Genomic DNA, 18121 nt, shown 5'->3' with positions numbered 1-18121 from the left:
GTATATATCAATAGGAGCCTCAATAAGGGCTGAACTATAGTGATCACCAGACCACGCAATCCAATAAAGTAATGATCCAACACATACTGGAGGACATTTATTGATCCACTGGTATAAAGCCTGGTTCACACTGGACGGATCAAAAACTAATCTGTGAAAAGCATCAGTTTTTGATCCGCCTATGCTGCTTTTATCTAGGTAAAACAAACAAAGAGCAGTGGATTTCTTCGGCAACTGTATGAGGAATAAAGACTTTATTGAGTGCTGTGCAAGAGTTCAGACTTGCTTTAACCCTTTAGGCCAATTTATTTTAGTGCATTTGATTTCTTATTTGTTACATTTCCCTGCTTCTAATTAGTACTGCTGTAATGTGTATTTATGGCTACTTGTCACTATGGGGCAGTGTGAGGCAATAACAGAGGACCTCTGCTTTCAGTTTCTATATTTTCTGCTATTAGGAAGAGATCAAAGCATTCCTATAATTTACAGCACAACAAGTTCCGCTGTCAAAAGCAGTGCCCTTATCTCAAACGAGATAACCCTAGTGAAGCTTCCAATTGGTTAAAAACCCCAGCACCTCCTAAGTGAGCGGAGTTTCATCATCAGGCAAACCTTGATTGACCTCTAATGGTCCACGGGAGGCTGCAGAGATTGAAGAGAAATTCACCCTAATCAGGTCAACCAGTCCAGTACATTCCAAAACTGATCAACACAAGTAGACAAGACTGATGGAGTCAGCTCCCACCTCAGATGCAGTTTCCTGTTGAGCGGTTTCCTTTTTTTAAACAAAATAAATTATTGGCTCTGAGGAGAATTTACGTTTAGTTTTTTTTTCTTCTATAAAAAAAAAAAAAAAAAAAAAAAAAAGCACCTTTGTGAAAGGCTTGGGAACGCGATTTATCAACACAAATCCTGTACATCTGAAAACCAGGGGATACTAAAAGACAACTCATACGTTACAGCGGGGAGAAAAATCACTCATACGGCCCGTTGTGAATACCCTTTTCTGACAATCTATGAAAACATTTACACATATACATGGGAGTATAAAGCAGGTTCTCTTTTAGCAGCAACTTGTATTTCCATTAGTTAACTTTCAAAAAAAAAAAAAAAACTAGCAGCAAAAGAAAAGAAAGCAAAACAAGGAAAAAAAATATCTGTATTCCAAAGTAAGATCTGGCTTTATTTTATTAATGGTCTTGTCACCTCCTGTATATCGTGGAAACCGTTTGGTGCCGATGAGGGCGGCAGTGGCGTGGCGCGTGGACTCGCATAAATGACAGTAGTGACAGTTCCAAGTGACGCTCACTACGCAGGCACCAGTCGCTTCGTATTCCTTACATCCTATTTAAAATGACAGCATGTGTGCTTGCACATCGCAGTTCCAAAATATGTTCATTTTCTTTTGTTTTTTCGATTTTGTTGAAATCACAGTGTATGCACATCGTAAATTCATGAGGCCTACAGACCTAGCAATGTAGATGTGGCAGTAACCATGCCGCAGTATGGGACACTACTGGGGACAGACTCTTCCTCTTGCACGTGGGATCTATGCAGTAGTTTTACTTGTTCACTTGCTGCTGAAGATGGAGGAGAAACTCGTAGTAGGATAAGGCCGATTCTGTTCTGTCTTCAATCATGTTCTGCAGGAAAATGGGCTTCAGCGGACTCTCGTCCCTAGGAGTAGAGGAGAACAGCCAATCAGAATAAGCAATATCCAGAGAGATATTTCAATGTACTTATACATGCTAGAATATGATCTACAACCACTAAAAGTGCACTTGTAGCAACAGGACGATCCGGCTCTGTCCACTACCCAGAGTCAGATCATCCACAAGGCAGGCTTAGGCTAGGGCAGTGATCTGCAAACTTGGCTCTCCAGCTGTTATGGAACTACAAGTCCCACAATGGATTGCGGGAGTCTGACAGCCACAGTCATGATTCATAAAGGCAAATGCATTGTGGGACTTGCAGTTCCTTAACAGCTGGAGAGCCAAGTTTGCAGATCACTGGGCTAGGGCCTGCCTGGCACCTTTACTGGCTAACCTCCCTCATCTTACCTTACCAACGAAAAAAGATGACCAATAGATGGGGCACAAATTTGGCATCCATCCTAAGGTCCCATTTCAAGTTAATCCTTCTCTGCCACTACTAATGGTCCTGCTGTAGCTCGGGGCAGATGAGTTACCCCCATAGGCTGTATGGTGAACACATCCGCCTGCAACAGATTTTCGCGGACTGCATAGAAATGGAGCCCGCTTACGCCAATGGATCCCAATAGGAGCCGTTCCTCATCAGATTTGCAATGAGTGGAGAACAGACAAAAAATATGTCTCTTCTAAGCTCAAGTGGGAACAGAGCCGGAGCTTCCTCGCTTCAGGTTCACTTTAAGGCGGATCCGAGATAAAAAACTAACTATAACAAGTAACTTGTCTATAAATCTTATCTAAAGTTTAGATAGTTTACACAGCAAATCTAGCTGCAGACAGCTTCAAACGTTTATGATTACTTATTCCTGTGATACAACGAGGGCAGCCATGTTGTTTGTCACATTGTCACAGGCTGAGGGCTGGAGATGCTATCAGCTTGCCTGTGTGTAAATTCAGTCCCCTCTCCTCCTCCCCTCTGCCTCTGAAATCAATGGCTAGTAACCTCCTCCTCCTCCTGCCCAGACTGAGCTCCCATACGCCCTTGCTACAGTGCCAAGGCACAAAAGGAGCTGTGGACGAGGCTTGTTTAGTTTATAGGGAATTAGAGTATTAAAACAAAAAACAAAAAGTATTGGGCTTGAGGAATGCCCTATAAGCTATATGAAAGGAACACAATTATGCAATGACCAAAAGTTTATCTCAGATGCACTTTAAGTGTAAACATTGGCATTAAGAATTCTAAGAACCATTAGTGGAACTAAACTAGGATAGAGATTAGTGTGTAATAAACAAAACAAACACGTCATATGATAAAAGTCATTATGCAGGCACCACTTACCGGATTATGTGTAATGTTGGGAAGAAAGGTCTTTGCTCTCTGAGCCAAGAGATAAAAGCATTCAGTCTGCTGGAGTCAGGCGTATCCAGTTCAGGCAGCTGAGTCTGGTGCAGAGAAGACAGAGAACACAGCTTAGGGGTTTATTCACAGTGTGTGATGGATGCAGAAGTAAGTGCTACACAAGTCAACCGACTGCTACGCGGCCCTGTTCAATGTAACAGAACGGGGCTGCCTGTTGCAGGATTCAGAAATGTATTATTTATTCATACAGTGCTAACTTCTGCAAACTCAATCTTGATAGGTTTCAGTAGAAATTGACCACTACTGAACGCGCAATGCAATGTAGCCATTGATCCTCTGTTGCTATTGCTCCACAGCCTCGCACAAAAATCACTACCATGTTCGATCACATTTCTGGTCAACTGAATTATCCAAAATAGATTGGGAGTAAATCGATCAGATAAGTTTGGGGGGCACTAGATATCCAGCAGATAGCTTGTCTGATTTTTCAGATCGCATCTCAATTTAAAGTGTACCTGAGAGCAGGAATCAGAAAGATTTGATACTTACCCAGGGCTTCCTCCAGCCCCAAGAGCACCACTGCGTCCCTTGTGGTCTTCCCGAGTGGCTCCGTTCGACCGCAATCAGCTCCGGTTACTGGCTCAGTCGGGCTCTTCTGCGCATATGCGGACGGCAGCGCATGCGCAGAAGAGCCAGACTGACGCAACTGAGCCAGATTACCGGGGCTGATTGTGGCCGGACAGTGCCACTCGGTAGGGCTGCACGATTTTAGGAAAAAAATTGAAATTGCGATTTTTCTCTCAAAAATTGCGATTTTGATTTTTTCACGATTTTCTTCAAATCGAGCTTTAGCACTAAATTCACAATGCCCCCAGTATAGTTTAGCCAGCTATATGTTCCCCAGTAAAGGTTAGCTAACTATAGGTGCCCCAGTATAGATAAGCCAGCTATAGGTGTTGCAGTGCAGGTTAGCCTGTTTAGGTACCGCAGTACAGGTTAGCCAGTGTCGGTATCGCAGTACAGGGTAGCCAGTGTATGGTGCCGTAGTACAGATTAGCCAGTGTATGGTGCCACAGTACAGGGTAGCTATCCTGATTCCCTTTAGTGTAACCAGATTCCCCCCCCCCCTCCCCCCACACATACACAGTCGCCTTTAGTGTATATAGGCTGATCCCCCTTTAGTGTATATTGCTAGATTCTCCCTCCCCCCCCCCCCCCCCCAGTGTATATAGGCAGATTCTTTCCCCTCCCTCTAGTGTATATAGCCAGATCACCCCTTTAGTGTACATAGGCATTCCGTCCCCCTTAATGTATATAGCTAGATCCACCTTTAGTATAGGCAGATCCCCCACTTTAGTTTATATTGCCATATCTCCCCTTTAGTATAGGCAGACACTTCCCCACTTCCCTTTAGTGTAGATCCCCTTTAGTGTGTATATAGGCAGCCTCCCCCCCCTTAATGTATATAGCCTGATCCCCCTCTTTATCATATATAGCCAGATCCCCCCTTTAGTATAGGCAGATACACCCCCTTCCTTTTAGTGTATATAGGCAGAGCCCCCTCACGATGGTACCTACTCCTTTCCCGGCCCCCTCCTCCAGCAAGTTCTGATCCCATTCGGCTTCACCGCATTAGAGTGTCGCGCGGTGAGCCGCGGTGAACAGGCAGCGAGTGTTGCTTGGTAACGGTGGGCGCCAGGAAGTGATGTCACACTTCCTGATTCCGGCCCCGCAATACTGGGCAACACTCGCTGCTTGTTCACCACGGCTCACCGCGCAGCAGTCTAATTGCGGTCAAGCCAAACGGGATAAGAACTTGCTGGAGGAGGGGGCCAGGAGAGAAGGAGGGGGCCGGGAGAGGAGTAGGTACCAGCGGCTCCAAAAATCGCAGCAAAACCGACACTTTGACGCCCCTGATCGCGATTTTCGGTTTTAAACCGAAAATCGTTCAGCCCTACCACTCGGGAGGGTGGCGAGGGACGCAGCGGTGCTCATGGGGCTGGAGGAAGCCCTGGGTAAGTATCAAATCTTTCTTACTCCTGCTCTCAGGTACACCCTAAGGTTACAAGTCTTAAAATGTAATCTGTGGCTAACCAAATGTTCTACTACCTGTAACCATGGAAATATGGTTTATTAAAAATAAAGTAAAGTGTAAAGAAGACTTACCATGTCTTGGTTTAATGATGAGTAGCCTGCAACTCCAAGAACTTGGGTGAAGAAGTTCTGTCCACAGTTACGTCCCACCCACAGAAGCATAATCTGATGAATAATTAGAATGAGGATTAATTGCATCTTAAGAAAAGGGCAAATGAAATGCTGTATGCAATTAAATCACCTATGCAATAAATATACTGTTTTTATGAAGCACAGTCCAGAGTGGTTGCTAATCTTTTAAAGAGTTTTACAGCGCTTTCAAAAAGAAAAACAACAAAAAAACCACCACCATTTTAAATATTATACTCGTTATTTAATTTGTACCTATAATGTTGCCACTTGACAAATCCTAACAAATGTGGACAGCGTGTTATACTAAAACAGGAAAAAATGGCCCCGCATACGCCTTGGTTTAAAAAAAAAGAAAAACAAAAATGTTGCTATAGCTTCACATTAAAAAAAGCTGCAATTTGCATAGCAGGAAGACTCAGGCCCCGCCCTTTGCCCAGCTTTACTCTCATTGAGCAGGGGTAGGGGGAAGGTAGGGTGTTAGGGTTAGGTGCCACGGGGGGGGGGGGGGGGGGGGGGTTAAAGGGCGTTAGGCATAGATGGAGGGTTCTGTGTGAGACAGGGGTTAGGTTTAGTCATAGTAAAATATCAGGAAAGATTACCCATATTTTTCTATCAAAATTCAGTAGCAGAATATTGCTAATTTTGACACTATTCAACTAGTGGCAATCCCCTGCGCCCTTTTTTCCAGTAGTCTTTTTTCCCCCAAGTACACCCAGTATAGATATTTCACAAAAAAACTGCCATATTATTGCTCAAGTGGTCAACACTGTGTTATCCTCAAGTGGTTAACACTGGTCAAACCAATATGGCTGCCTACTTGCACTTTCCCCTGACACAATGATAGTGCCAAGAGCATAAATATTTACATGCTGATGATACAAAAATGTGCAGCTCATCAGGATATGTTCAAAGCAAAATTTATATTTTATTAAAGTGAACCTTAAGTCAGAAAAAAAAAAATGGAGTTTTACTCACCAGGGGCTTCTACCAGCCCCCTGCAGCAGTCCTGTGCCCTTGCAGACACTCACTAATCCTCTGGTCCCCCGCTGCCAGCTAGTTTCGTTTTTTGCCGACAGGACTGGCCACGCTTAGCTTTTTCCGCATTCCCGTCTGCAATTAGCGCTATTGCGGGCGCAACGCGTTGCCGCATATCTATGCGTTCGTAATATGGCAACGTGTATTTTTGTACGCGTTGCGGTCCGCAATAGCGCTAATTGAATTCGGGAATGCAGAAAAAGCTACGGGTAGCCAGTCCTGTCGGCAAAAACGAAACTAGCTGGCAGCGGGGGACCGGAGGATTAGTCAGTGGCTGCGAGGGCACAGGACTGCTGCAGAAGGCTGGTAGAAGCCCCAGGTGAGTAAAACTCTTTTTTCCGACTTAAGGTTCACTTTAAGTGAATTCCAATGGAGAAGTGTTTTGAGTAGTACATACTGTGCCAGCATCCAGGAGATAGGCTCCATCTCGGTTCAGCTTCTCCACAGACAGCTGAAGAAGTGGCGGCTGAGGTATCGTCTTGTCATTGATATTTAATGCTCCCTGCAACAGAAAGCAAAACCATTACAAATAATATTAATTCCATATCAACGTACACGTGTTCAGACCTTGATCAATCAAGATTCATTAACCAAAGTATAAATTTATATAGAATATTTAGTTATTAATATTGTAATCAACACCGATTTTCTCAGTAGAAGGTACTGGAAAAAGTATCCTTTAAAGGATAAGTGACATGTAATATGATGATATAAACAAGTGTATATACAGTACAAATCCTACACAGAACTAGGCTTTTTTTTCTTCACTGTAAGGGTTAAGAATTCAGGACTCTAAATGACAATATCTCTGCACCTGGAAATCTGTAAGGGCCCGTTCACACTGCACGCGTTTCCAGACGCGTTTTGGAAACGCGTGCAGGTGGCCGATACGCACGACATCAGACATTGCATAGAGTGCAATGTCTGATGTTCACACTGCATGCGTTCCGGACCTGTGCGGTCCGGGAACGCATGCTGCACGCAGATTTTGCTAAAACGCGTGGCTGTCCCATTCACTTTTCAGTGATGGGATCAGCCACGCAACGCACACAAACGCGGATGGCCATGCGTTCGTACGCGTTGCAGTCCGCACGCGTTCCGCACGCATGGCCATCCGCATTTGTGATCTGAACGGGCCCTAACACTGATTGATAACCAATTACAGGTCATAAAACCCCTGTGTGAGAAAAACAGATGAAGAGTTCAATAGTTCAAGATTTGTCTGTATGGAAGCTGAACAAACAACTAAGGAATACTGCAGTAAGATTCACTTTTTATCTCTTAGGAGAAAAAAATCATGCATGAGGAACACTCCCTGCCCCTCCCAAAAAGAAAGAGCCTCCGGTTTCCCCTCCTCAGTCTGGCAGCAAAGGGGGTAGGGATATGTGTGCCATTTTGCAACTGACTCGGGGACACTGTAAATCCTCCAACACCTGAAGGATTGGAGGAGGCGTACGAGAGATAACGGTGCTGGAGACTTGGCCGCAGGATACAGCCAGTATGGCTTATCCTGCTGCTGCACAAGTTCCGGCCGCGTTAAATACTATTCCCCCTCTAGGCCCACGTGGGAACAGTGGGGAATGAAATAATTTGGCTTCCAGCAATTGCTGGAGGCCAATTTATTGTGTTTTAAAAGTAACTTCAGCTCCGTCTTCTGATGGCACTGAAGTTACTCCCTGTGCCTGCTATAGCCGTAATTCCTATTACAGCCTATGGTGGTGCCAGCTGCGCCCAAATCTCCTGCGCTGGTTTCAGCGTGTTCGCTGGAGGGACCCCTTGCCCAGTGAATGAGCAGGTGTGCTGCAGCATCCCTGAAGGGTTTCCCTGGCGAAGACACAGCACCCACTGCCAAGAAGGTGGCCCCAACTTTACAGCCAGCTTTATAACATTGTGATGTTCCCTCTAGCCAATAAAGCAGGTAGTACAGACTAAATGGGCACCAGAAGCCAAGACACATGGGATGCTTATACAGTAGAATCTCGTTATAGTAAACTCTGATATAGTAGACCTCTGGATATAGTAAACTCAGTTCTTAGGTCCCAGCAACTGTGTCCGTATAAATATACAATGTAAGACCAATTCTGATATAGTAAACTACTGTTCCTGGTCCCTTGGAGTTTGCTATAAAGGGATTCTACCGTATAGAATATCATCTAAACAGACACTGGAATGTTTTTTTGCATAAATCCATCAGGTTGATTAAGACTAAGGTGTACATGTTCTGCACCCTGTAAAAGGGCTGGTGCACACCAAAGGGGCTCATGAGCAGTTTTAAAGACGCTAGCGGTTTGAAAACACTTGGGTAATGTATTTCAATGGGCTGGTGCAAACCAGAGCGGTTCGTTTTTTCCACAAACGCAAACTCGGGGGCTGCAGCATTTCTAAGATTTCTGAGGTGTTTCTGCCTCAATGGTAAAGTATAAGAAAGTGGAAAAGCACTCTGAAAACGCTAGATCAGAGCTATTTTCCAGGCGTTTTTTTATTACAGTAGCTGTTCAGTAACAGCTTTACTGTAACAATATATGGAATCTGCTACACAAAAACGCTCCAAAACGCTAGGCATGTTTAGAAAATCTCTCTAAACATGCCTAGAATCGCTCAAATCTGCTTCAAAAACCTCTAGCGTTTTAGGATCTGCTAGAGGTTTTTGGTGTGCACTGGCCCTAAATCAGCAAAACCAGCGTGTCCAAAGTCCTGGCTGATGTATACAAACTAAGTTGATGTATGCACACTCCCATTCAAATTTCATCAGAGCAAACTAAGAGAACCCACCTCATCTGATAAATTGTCCACTCTATACAAGCCAGGGTGAGTCATCAACATGAGGTATACCAAGGGCTGGCTCTTAATCTGACACATGGTGTAAATTCTCTCATCCAAGCTCACATTTGTCCCAGTCTGGAAGGCCTTCTGAAAACAAGAGAGCAGTCTTGTCAAAAACTGTTCATATAGCTGAAATGTACGCAGCATGACAGGACACAAATACCGTACATCATAAAATATAAGCAGTCTGCAGCACCACATCGGTGTTAAAGCTCTTTTAATGTTGTCAAGATAAATGGGGACAACGAGATCTACTCTGCTTAGCACACGTCATCTCCCCATTGGGTGCTGGTCCACCTCGCTTATACATTTTCCTGGTGGTGAAAGCACACATGAAGTGAGAGGGATAAGGAGGTTGCCATATTTCCTTTTAAACATTGCAAGTTGCCTGGCAGTCCTCCTGATCCTCTGCCTCAAATACTTAGTCATGTACCCTGAACAAGCATGCAGATCATATGATTCTAACTGAATTCCAACGTAATCTAGTTGGACTTCAGCTGGAAGCTGCATAATTGTTTCAGGTGTGTGATTCAGATGCTACTGCAGCCAGAGATCAGCAGGGCAACTGGTATTATTTAAATGGAGCTTATACCTAACACTAAACTGTGCTCAGTTGCTACCTCAGTTTTGTACGCTGTCCCCACCGCTAATGGAGTTTGGCCATGGTTTAGCTGAACTCATCACCATTTAGTGCTCTTTCCCATAATTTAGCAGAGCACCCGCCCCCAGAGTAACTCATAGTCATAGTTTAACTTTAAGTTTGGGCTCTATGGTGTTGCCAAGGCACAATGTAGCACTGTCATGCCCAAATTAACTGCTTTGGCAAAAAAAGGGGGGGGGGGTAGAAACTGGGCAGCAAAGCAAATGCCTGTGTGTGGGGTACTCACCTCAGGTGGAGGACGCCTCCGCATCCTATCAAGGCTTCCCCCGTCCTCCTGTGTCCCACCGCGGAAATAGCCGACCGCTGTCGGTCCGCTCTACTGCACAGGCACAAGTCTCCTGCGTAGTAGAGCAGAGCGGACCAGACAGAAATAGGCTATTTCCGCCTATCTCCATGCTGAGAGCTGCAACAGCGCCACCCGCTGGAGCCAGGGAAGGTAAATATATCAAGCCTTGTCAGGCTTGTTGAGAGAGGATAGTGGGAGACTTCGGGGGAGCCAGCGCTGGATTGCCTGCAGCTACAGCAGAGGGGGGGGGGGGGGGAGCCTCATTGGGACCCTTAGGCTTCCCCCTCCCGTGGTGAGTACCCCCCTAGTGAACTTTTTTTTTTTATTATTACAGAGTCTCTTTAATGATAAAGTTCATGCAAGCAAAACGCTAAGTTTGCCTGGCTACACATTCCCCAAAAATTCATTTTGCATTTGGATTCTAATGCAAGAGTAGTGGAGTACCTGGCAAATGACTGACTTCCGATGCAAACTTAAAAATCTATTTTTTACTCACCTGGGGCTTCTACCAGCCCAGAGCAGCAGTCTCAGTCCCTCACCACAGCACCGGTCCTCCTCAGTGTCCCCGCTGGCCGGCTGTAAGGATCGCACATCCACATCATCTGGTGCCTAGTGAGCCTGCACAGTAGTTGTGCGCAGGCACAGTATGCACCAGATGGTGTGCAGGCGCAGAAGAGCCAACCACCACTGCCGGGGATGCGATCATTACGGACGGCCAGTGGAACAACGCGGAAAACCAAGGCTGCGGCGAGGGACTGACTGCTGCTCGGGGCTGGAAGAAGCCCCAGGTGAGTACAAAATAGATTTTTAAGTGTGCATCGGAAGTCCTTTAAATAGACTGTTCCTCAGGGCTGGGATGCAGCTGGACTGCATTAAGACTCATTTTGAAAGTAAAACATTTCAGAACATTAGTACCTGAACTTTGTGATTCACTTCCTGACAGGACTTCTTTATTTTATTTTTAAAAAGTTGTAACAAGAGTTACAACTAAATGAGTTACAACTAGTTACAAATAAGATGTTTCTTTTCAATTGTTATGAGGTGTGCATATATAAATACTAACCTGCTTCAGAAGAGCCAGAACATACATCGGGAAGAGGCGCAGTGAATTAGGTGCCAGCAGGCCAGGCTGTTGTACAGTGAGCGCTGAACTGCGATACGCAGTCAGAGAGTCAATCGCTGCATTAACTAAAGCATCCCGAGCATCACTCAAGCTAGAAGCCACCGACCGGTCCACAGCTATAGGTGGTTCAAGAAATAAAAAATATGCATTATTATTTTAGCAATATCTTCTGACAATTATTCATGCTGAAAAAGTATATATATTACGGCCAAAGCCAGAAGTCAGCCAAAGCGGGAATTGGCCAGCAATTTCTCAAAATGGCAATTTAGTTGTAACATCACCAGCCAAAGTCCAACACTGACTGGCCAACGTGCAAAATGGCTTTCCTGGCATCGCGTCACTTTCTTGGACATGACAGAACCTGGAGAGGTGGGAAGGTTAGGGAGTTATAGGGAGGTTAGTGTTAGACAAAGGAGAGGGAGAAGTTAGTGTTAGGCAGAGGAGAGGGGAGGTTCGTTTTAGTTTTAGGCAGAGGAGAGGGGGGGTTAGTGTTAGGCAGAGGAGGGGGGGTTAGTGTTAGGCAGAGGAGGGGGGGGGGGTTAGCGTTAGGCAGAGGAGAGGGTGAGGTTAGTGTTAGGCAGAGGAGAGGGGAGGTTAGTGTTAGGCGGAGGAGAGGGGAGGCTAGTTAGGCAGAGGAGAGGGTGAGGTTAGTGTTAGGCAGAAGAGAGGGGGAGGTTAGTGTTAGGCAGAGGAGAGGAGGAAGCTAGTGTTAGGCAGAGGAGAGGAGGAAGCTAGTGTTAGGCAGAGGAGAGGAGGAAGCTAGTGTTAGGCAGAGGAGAGGGGAGGTTAGTGTTAGGCAGAGGAGGGGAGGTTAGTGTTAGACAGAGGAGGGGAGGTTAGTGTTAGACAGAGGAGGGGAGGTTAGTGTTAGACAGAGGAGGGGAGGTTAGTGTTAGACAGAGGAGGGGAGGTTAGTGTTAGGCAGAGGAGGGGAGGTTAGTGTTAGGCAGAGGAGGGGAGGTTAGTGTTAGGCAGAGGAGGGGAGGTTAGTGTTAGGCAGAGGAGAGGGGAGGTTAGTGTTAGGCAGAGGAGAGGGGAGGTTAGTGTTAGGCAGAGGAGAGGAGGAAGTTAGCGTTAGGCAGAGGAGAGGGGAGGGGAGGTTAGTGTAAAGGTGCCCATACAGGGTACAATTTTTCATTTTTTTTAATTAGATAATTTAGTTCGATTATGCCATTAGACTAAATATAAAGATTTTTCAGCATGTCCGATGAGATTTTTCTCGAAAAAATGGGATAATCGTTTGAATTTCTTGATCGAAAAAAAAATATTTTCAACTTTCATTCGATCATTTAGATTGAATAAACATTAAAATCGAACGTTTTTATTGTATCGTGTATGGGCACCATTAGGCAGAAGAGGGGGAGGGTTAGCATTAGGCATAGGCCTGCAGGCTGCACATTCAGAAGAAAACACCTTTACCAGCCAAGGTACGATGTATTCTTACATCTTGCTCACATTCCTTGGCCACATCCCACATTGTCCGGCCAATTTGGGAACTGGCCACACAGTATATAATTTTATCAACTTTTAGGGATGGAGATCAACTTACCTGGGGCTTCCTCCCGCCCCTAGAAGCCCAGGTGTCCCTCACCACAGCTCCGCTCTCTGCCAGTGTCCCGGAGTCCCCTCCATAGTGGCCTCCAGCGTCTCCTGTGCAGAACGCTTCCAACCACGGAAGTGCAGGCTTACCCTTGCGCATGTGCAGAAGCCACCAACCTGCTACGGAGGGGACCCCTGGACACTGTCAGAAAGCGGAGCAGCGGGGAGAGACACATATAGCCTTATAGGGGCTGGAGGAAGCCCCAGGTAAGTAAATCTAATTTTCTTTTATTTCGCTCATGTATCCTTTAACCCTCTGGGCGATACAATTATATCGCCCAGGAGGTGGCGCAGCACTATTTTTTTAAATTTTTTATTTTTTAAATCATGTAGCGAGCCCAGGGCTCGCTACATGATAGCCGCAGCGCAGCGGCATCCCCCCACCCACTCCGATCGCCTTCGGCGATCAGAGCAAGCAGGAAATCCCATTCAGAACGGGATTTCCTGCTGGGCTTCCCCGGTTCGCCATGGCGACGGGTCGGGATGACGTCACCGATGTCATGGACGTCGTGACGTCGGAGGGAGTCCAGATCCACCCCTCAGCGCTGCCTGGCACTGATTGGCCAGGCTGTGCAAGGGGTCGGGGAGGGGGGGGACTGCACGGCACGGCGAGCGGCGGCGATCGGAAGTTACACGCAGCTAGCAAAGTGCTAGCTGCGTGTAACAAAAAAAAAATTATGCAAATCGGCCCACCAGGGCCTGAGAAATCTTCCTGCGCGATATACCCCGAGCTCAGCTCGGGATTATCGCTCAAGAGGTTAAGGTAACCTGAATTGAGAAATGTAAAGGCTCAGCTTTAAGGAGGCATGGATGGGGTTACTTAGAACAATGGAGTGATAATGCCCTTGCCTTCCCTATGGAAAGGAATAGCTTACATGGCATTATATATACATTGAACACAAGGTTCAGAGACACAGATTTATAGTCCCCTCCAGGGCTGTGGAGTCAGAGTCGAGGAGTCAGAGCAATTTTGGGTACCTGGAGTCAGTGACTTCATAAACTGAGGAATCTGATCATTTTTTGCTGACTCCAAAGCCCTGGTCCCCCCTCATTCATGCACACAGATGCAGAGACTGCAATTAATCTGCTATATAAAGGATCTTCTAAAAACATTGCAGAAACTAATAACCCTCCACAGGCCCGAATTTACATCACAGGAGCCTCTAGGCACAGGTATCCTGGCCTCCTACACTTCGCACTCCACGAACCTAAACAAGTGTTCTGGCTAGCCCAGCTGTTCCTTCTCCATTCGCTCACTTGCCCATCATAGGTAGCTACAGGTGCTCCCAAGTTTACGCAGCTAGAGGTACCCCCAACTGAAGGGAGATCTCATCAGTGGAATGGCGAGACCTAGGTGAGTAATCTCGCATTTACACTTTTGCTCGCGCCTCTGCATAGGGAAGGCACTATGGGATGGTAGTGAGCCACTTTTCCATCATCAGGTGCCTGTATGCACAGGCCTAATGTTAAATCCAGCCCTGACTCTTTAGCAGGGTCCTTGTGAACAGTGATGTCACATCTAGTGGAGCTAAGGAGACAATGCAAATACTAAGCACATCTTTCCTGCAAGCTCTGCATATCCACTGCAAAATGCATGGGGAAAATGGAAGTGACAAAATAGCTTCCATATTGGAGGTTCAAAATGTCAGCTGGACCTCAGCCAGGAGAAAACAATGAAGACCTTTTGCGATGTACACTTACCCATATTTGCCAACAATCCGATCACGGCCTGCACATCGGCTCCGGCATAAACATCTGAAAGAGCTGACACAACAGGAAGGCACATAGTGTGCACACGGATCCGCCGCTCTCCTGATGGAAATCACAATATGGACTTTATTATCACCAGTTAAACAATGAAGGCTTTGATTAGTTACATTATAATTAAAAAAAAACAAAAAAAACAAGAACTATAGGTCTCACCTGGCAGAATTCAACAAAACAACGTAAAATGTACTGAAACAGCTGCTAATAGAGGTAACATATATCACCATTTTTGCTATGACATACCCCCCCATCCCGCTGGATCCAGCTATAGCATACATGTCAAACTCTGGCCCGCGGGCCAAATTTGGCCCTCAGAGCCATTCAATTTGGCCCTCAAGCGGTTTCCCCACTTTGCATTATATTTGGCCCACTCTAGACCACCAAGGAAGCTAAATTGGAGGTGAAGCCATAGAACACCTGGCCATATGGGGGAGGGAGGGGGAAAGCATTAAATACTAGCGAACTATATAGGGGAGAGTGTTGGTCTTTAGACACCAGGGAACTGTATAAAAGAGAGAGGACACCAGGGAACTGTTTAGGGGTTGGATGGGGGCCATAAGACACCTGGGAACTTTAAAAGGGAGGAAGGTGGTCAGTTGGCATTGAGGTTGGCCTGCGACGAGGTCCCAGTGTACAATTCCGGCCCACTTTGTATTTGAGTTTGACACCCCTGAGCTATAGAATTCATAAACTGTCTAGAGACTTGAACACTAGCCAACTATAGCTTCGTCAAAACGTCTCTTTTCAAAACACCGGTTAAAGGCTTTCCTAGACCTCTGCAAAAAGCAGTTGGAAACATTTTAGGCAACCCCTGCACAATCTAAGGGGCTGGTTCACACAGGCGGCAAAGAAATGCCGGCCCAAAAAAGCGTTGTATAAAAGGGAACTACCGCCTTATCTCTGAAATAAATAGAAGCGGTTTTTAAATGATGGTGGTAGATCGCGTTGTCTACGAGTAGCATCCAGCCTGCAATTACGCTCACGGTTCCATGTCATCCTAGGGACTCAAAACACGATGACATGAACCAATGCCGCTTTTCTGCACAGCAATGCTATAATGCTAAACGAGCCTCCGCTAGCCGCCCTGCCAGCCGCTGGCCACGGCATTCATCATTAAAGCATTGTCCATTCAAATGAATGGGCAGCGCCAGTACTATTGTTTGCGCGATTGCCGCATTCTGATCCTGATTTTTCCTATTTCTTCAGTGGACCCTGGAAGTAACATGCTGCTTCCAGGGTCACAAACTGCTACACCCCCCTGAGGGGGTGAAAAAGGCCGGAAGCCGTGAAATGCTTTTCGGCACACTTGCAGAAAAAGCATTTGACCGACACACTGGCCGAAGCCCATGTGAACCAGCCCTAAAGTTTACAGGAAGCAGTCATGCTTACATGGGCACACATCTAAACAGGATGCCTGGAATGCCTTTTCAGTGTACAACCCTGGAATATTCCCACAAAGCACTTCCATTCAGGAAGTTACACTGAAAGCTCTACGAATCAGCACCATTGAGCATAAACACCACCACCTGGTGGCTTTGCCCCAAATTTAGTGATGCCGATTGCCAGGGGAAATTTCTAATGAAGAAGGTGGATGCTGGGCTGGATTTCCAACTGCAGGCGCAGGCCTTCTGGCGCCCTAAACTCTGCCCCTGAACACAGGCCACACCCCCAAGTAAAATATTCTGAACGCTAATCCCTGCCTTATGCCACTAACTGTTCTTAGAATCTTACACTATAATCACGGTTTTATATCATCCTTATTAGCATGAAACAAGGATTATAGTGTAAGTGCTAGTCAGTGATATGAGGCATGGATTAGACTGTAAGCCCATGTGTGGTCAGTGATCTGAGGAGGAGGGGCCGCCTCTCTCACATAAGGCGCCTATAGGTACACGCCTACAGTGCCTTATGGTAAATCCGACCCTGGATGGATGTATATAATCAGTCTGTTTACCCTATTCTTGAACAAAGTATAGTACTACAAACGGGTTTACACTCTAATGTGTAAACAAATGTCCCCTCAACATCACTCTCCATAAGATCAGAGATTTTGACTATGGCAATCTCTAATTACTAATACTGTAGTTCAGTGTAAAAAAAAAAAAAAAAAAAAAAACAACCACAGGTCATCTGGTTATTCGGTAAAAGCAAACCTTTGCTTGATGTATACAGAAGAGCAGCCTGGAAGGAGACTATAGGCGTGTCGGTCAGATTCTCTTCCACAGACATCTGGACAGCATAACCCGCATCTGGATTAACATTGGGGAGCGAGAGGAGATCCGTAGAACGTACAAAAAAATTACCATGAAATGTATGGATAGAAAGGCCTGCAAAAAAAATGACAAATGAAATGTTATTGTAAAACAATATTCCATCAAGGTCCCTTTAATTGTCACAATTCCATTGTCACAAAATTGCTCTATTCAGACTGATCACACAAGGTAAGCTGCTTGGCAGCCTGTTATAGGATGAAGAGGTAATATTTCACATTTCTGGGTAAAAATCAACCAACCTACAAACAATTTATCGCAGCAAAGATTTACAGCAAATAGTGTAAAATGTATGAAGGAAATCCACAACAGATAAGTTAATTGGCCTCCCCCTAAATACTCGCACACACGTCCAACAAATCCGCCTGATCGTCGTCTGATTTTGGTTTGTTGGACGACAATCAGGCCTGTGTATGCACTATAACCGACTAACTAATAACAGGCAGTTGGACCGATCCATCCCGCGGATCAACTCATGTGACTGTTGGGCTGATATCGTGCAGATGGCCACGTGCACAAGTCGTTTGAGCAGCGTACGAGAGGAATCGTGCAGGAGACATGGGCGCAGGATACAGCCTGTATGGCTTATCCGGCTCCTGCACAAATTCCCATTGATTTTAAATACTATTCCTCCTCCAGGGCGCCATGGATGGTGGGGAATGAAATAATTGCTATTGCTGGAGGGTGAATTATAGTGTTTTATAAGTAACTTCAGATCCATCTTCTGACGGCGCTGAAGGTACTCACTGCTGCACCCAAGTCTCCTGCGCTGGAATGGCAGTGTTCGGTTTGAGCAACATGTGCTTGTTTTGAATGCGGCTATGTTGTGAAAGCCATCATTCCGCTTGTGCGCACGGTATGCAAATGAGTGTCATTTAGTTTGGTGCACAGAAGATACAAGTCGGGTAAATGGTTTGTCCAGGGATTGGTCATGAGGTGGAGTTGCCCATGCGCTTTGCTGGACGTGTGTATAAGCCTTACAATTGTCTCTAGATTATGACGGGCAAATTTGTGAAACCTTATTTTATGTACAGCGAGTTATTCCTGACATTTTTTATTTCCAGTCCCCTGAGCTAATGCCTAGAACATGCGATGTCATTTTCCCTCACATTGACAGTCAAATTGATTATTTCCAACAGGTCCGATCTGATTTCCAACAGTTTTTCTGATCGATTTTATATAGAAGTGATAGAAAATCGATCAGAAAAATTAGCGGAAATTGTATTGGACCTGACGGAAATAAACGATCCGACTGTCAATCTGACAGAAAATTGCAATGTGTATGCCAGACATGAAATCCATTACATAGCCGTACATGCTGG

At 45.7% G+C, this 18121-nt stretch overlaps 1 protein-coding gene across 1 annotated transcript in view; it reads right to left on the bottom strand.

Annotated features, from left to right (window-relative positions):
- Positions 1-1158: 1158 nt before the first annotated feature.
- Positions 1159-18121, bottom strand: part of SEC24A (SEC24 homolog A, COPII coat complex component) — a 93872-nt gene continuing 76909 nt past the window's right edge. Inside the window, exons 16-23 of the mRNA XM_068277915.1 lie at positions 16683-16856; positions 14464-14574; positions 11104-11279; positions 9043-9180; positions 6668-6772; positions 5176-5268; positions 2989-3092; positions 1159-1677 (exon numbers count right to left, since the gene is read on the bottom strand). Coding sequence (XP_068134016.1) covers positions 1563-1677; positions 2989-3092; positions 5176-5268; positions 6668-6772; positions 9043-9180; positions 11104-11279; positions 14464-14574; positions 16683-16856 — 1016 coding nt within the window. The 3' untranslated portion in view covers positions 1159-1562. The remainder of the gene's footprint in view (positions 1678-2988; positions 3093-5175; positions 5269-6667; positions 6773-9042; positions 9181-11103; positions 11280-14463; positions 14575-16682; positions 16857-18121) is intronic.

Source organism: Hyperolius riggenbachi, chromosome 3 (assembly GCF_040937935.1).
Source record: "Hyperolius riggenbachi isolate aHypRig1 chromosome 3, aHypRig1.pri, whole genome shotgun sequence".
Classification (NCBI taxonomy): Eukaryota; Metazoa; Chordata; class Amphibia; order Anura; family Hyperoliidae; genus Hyperolius; species Hyperolius riggenbachi.
Note: the sequence above shows the minus strand (reverse complement) of the source record. Positions and strands in the feature narration are given on the sequence as shown.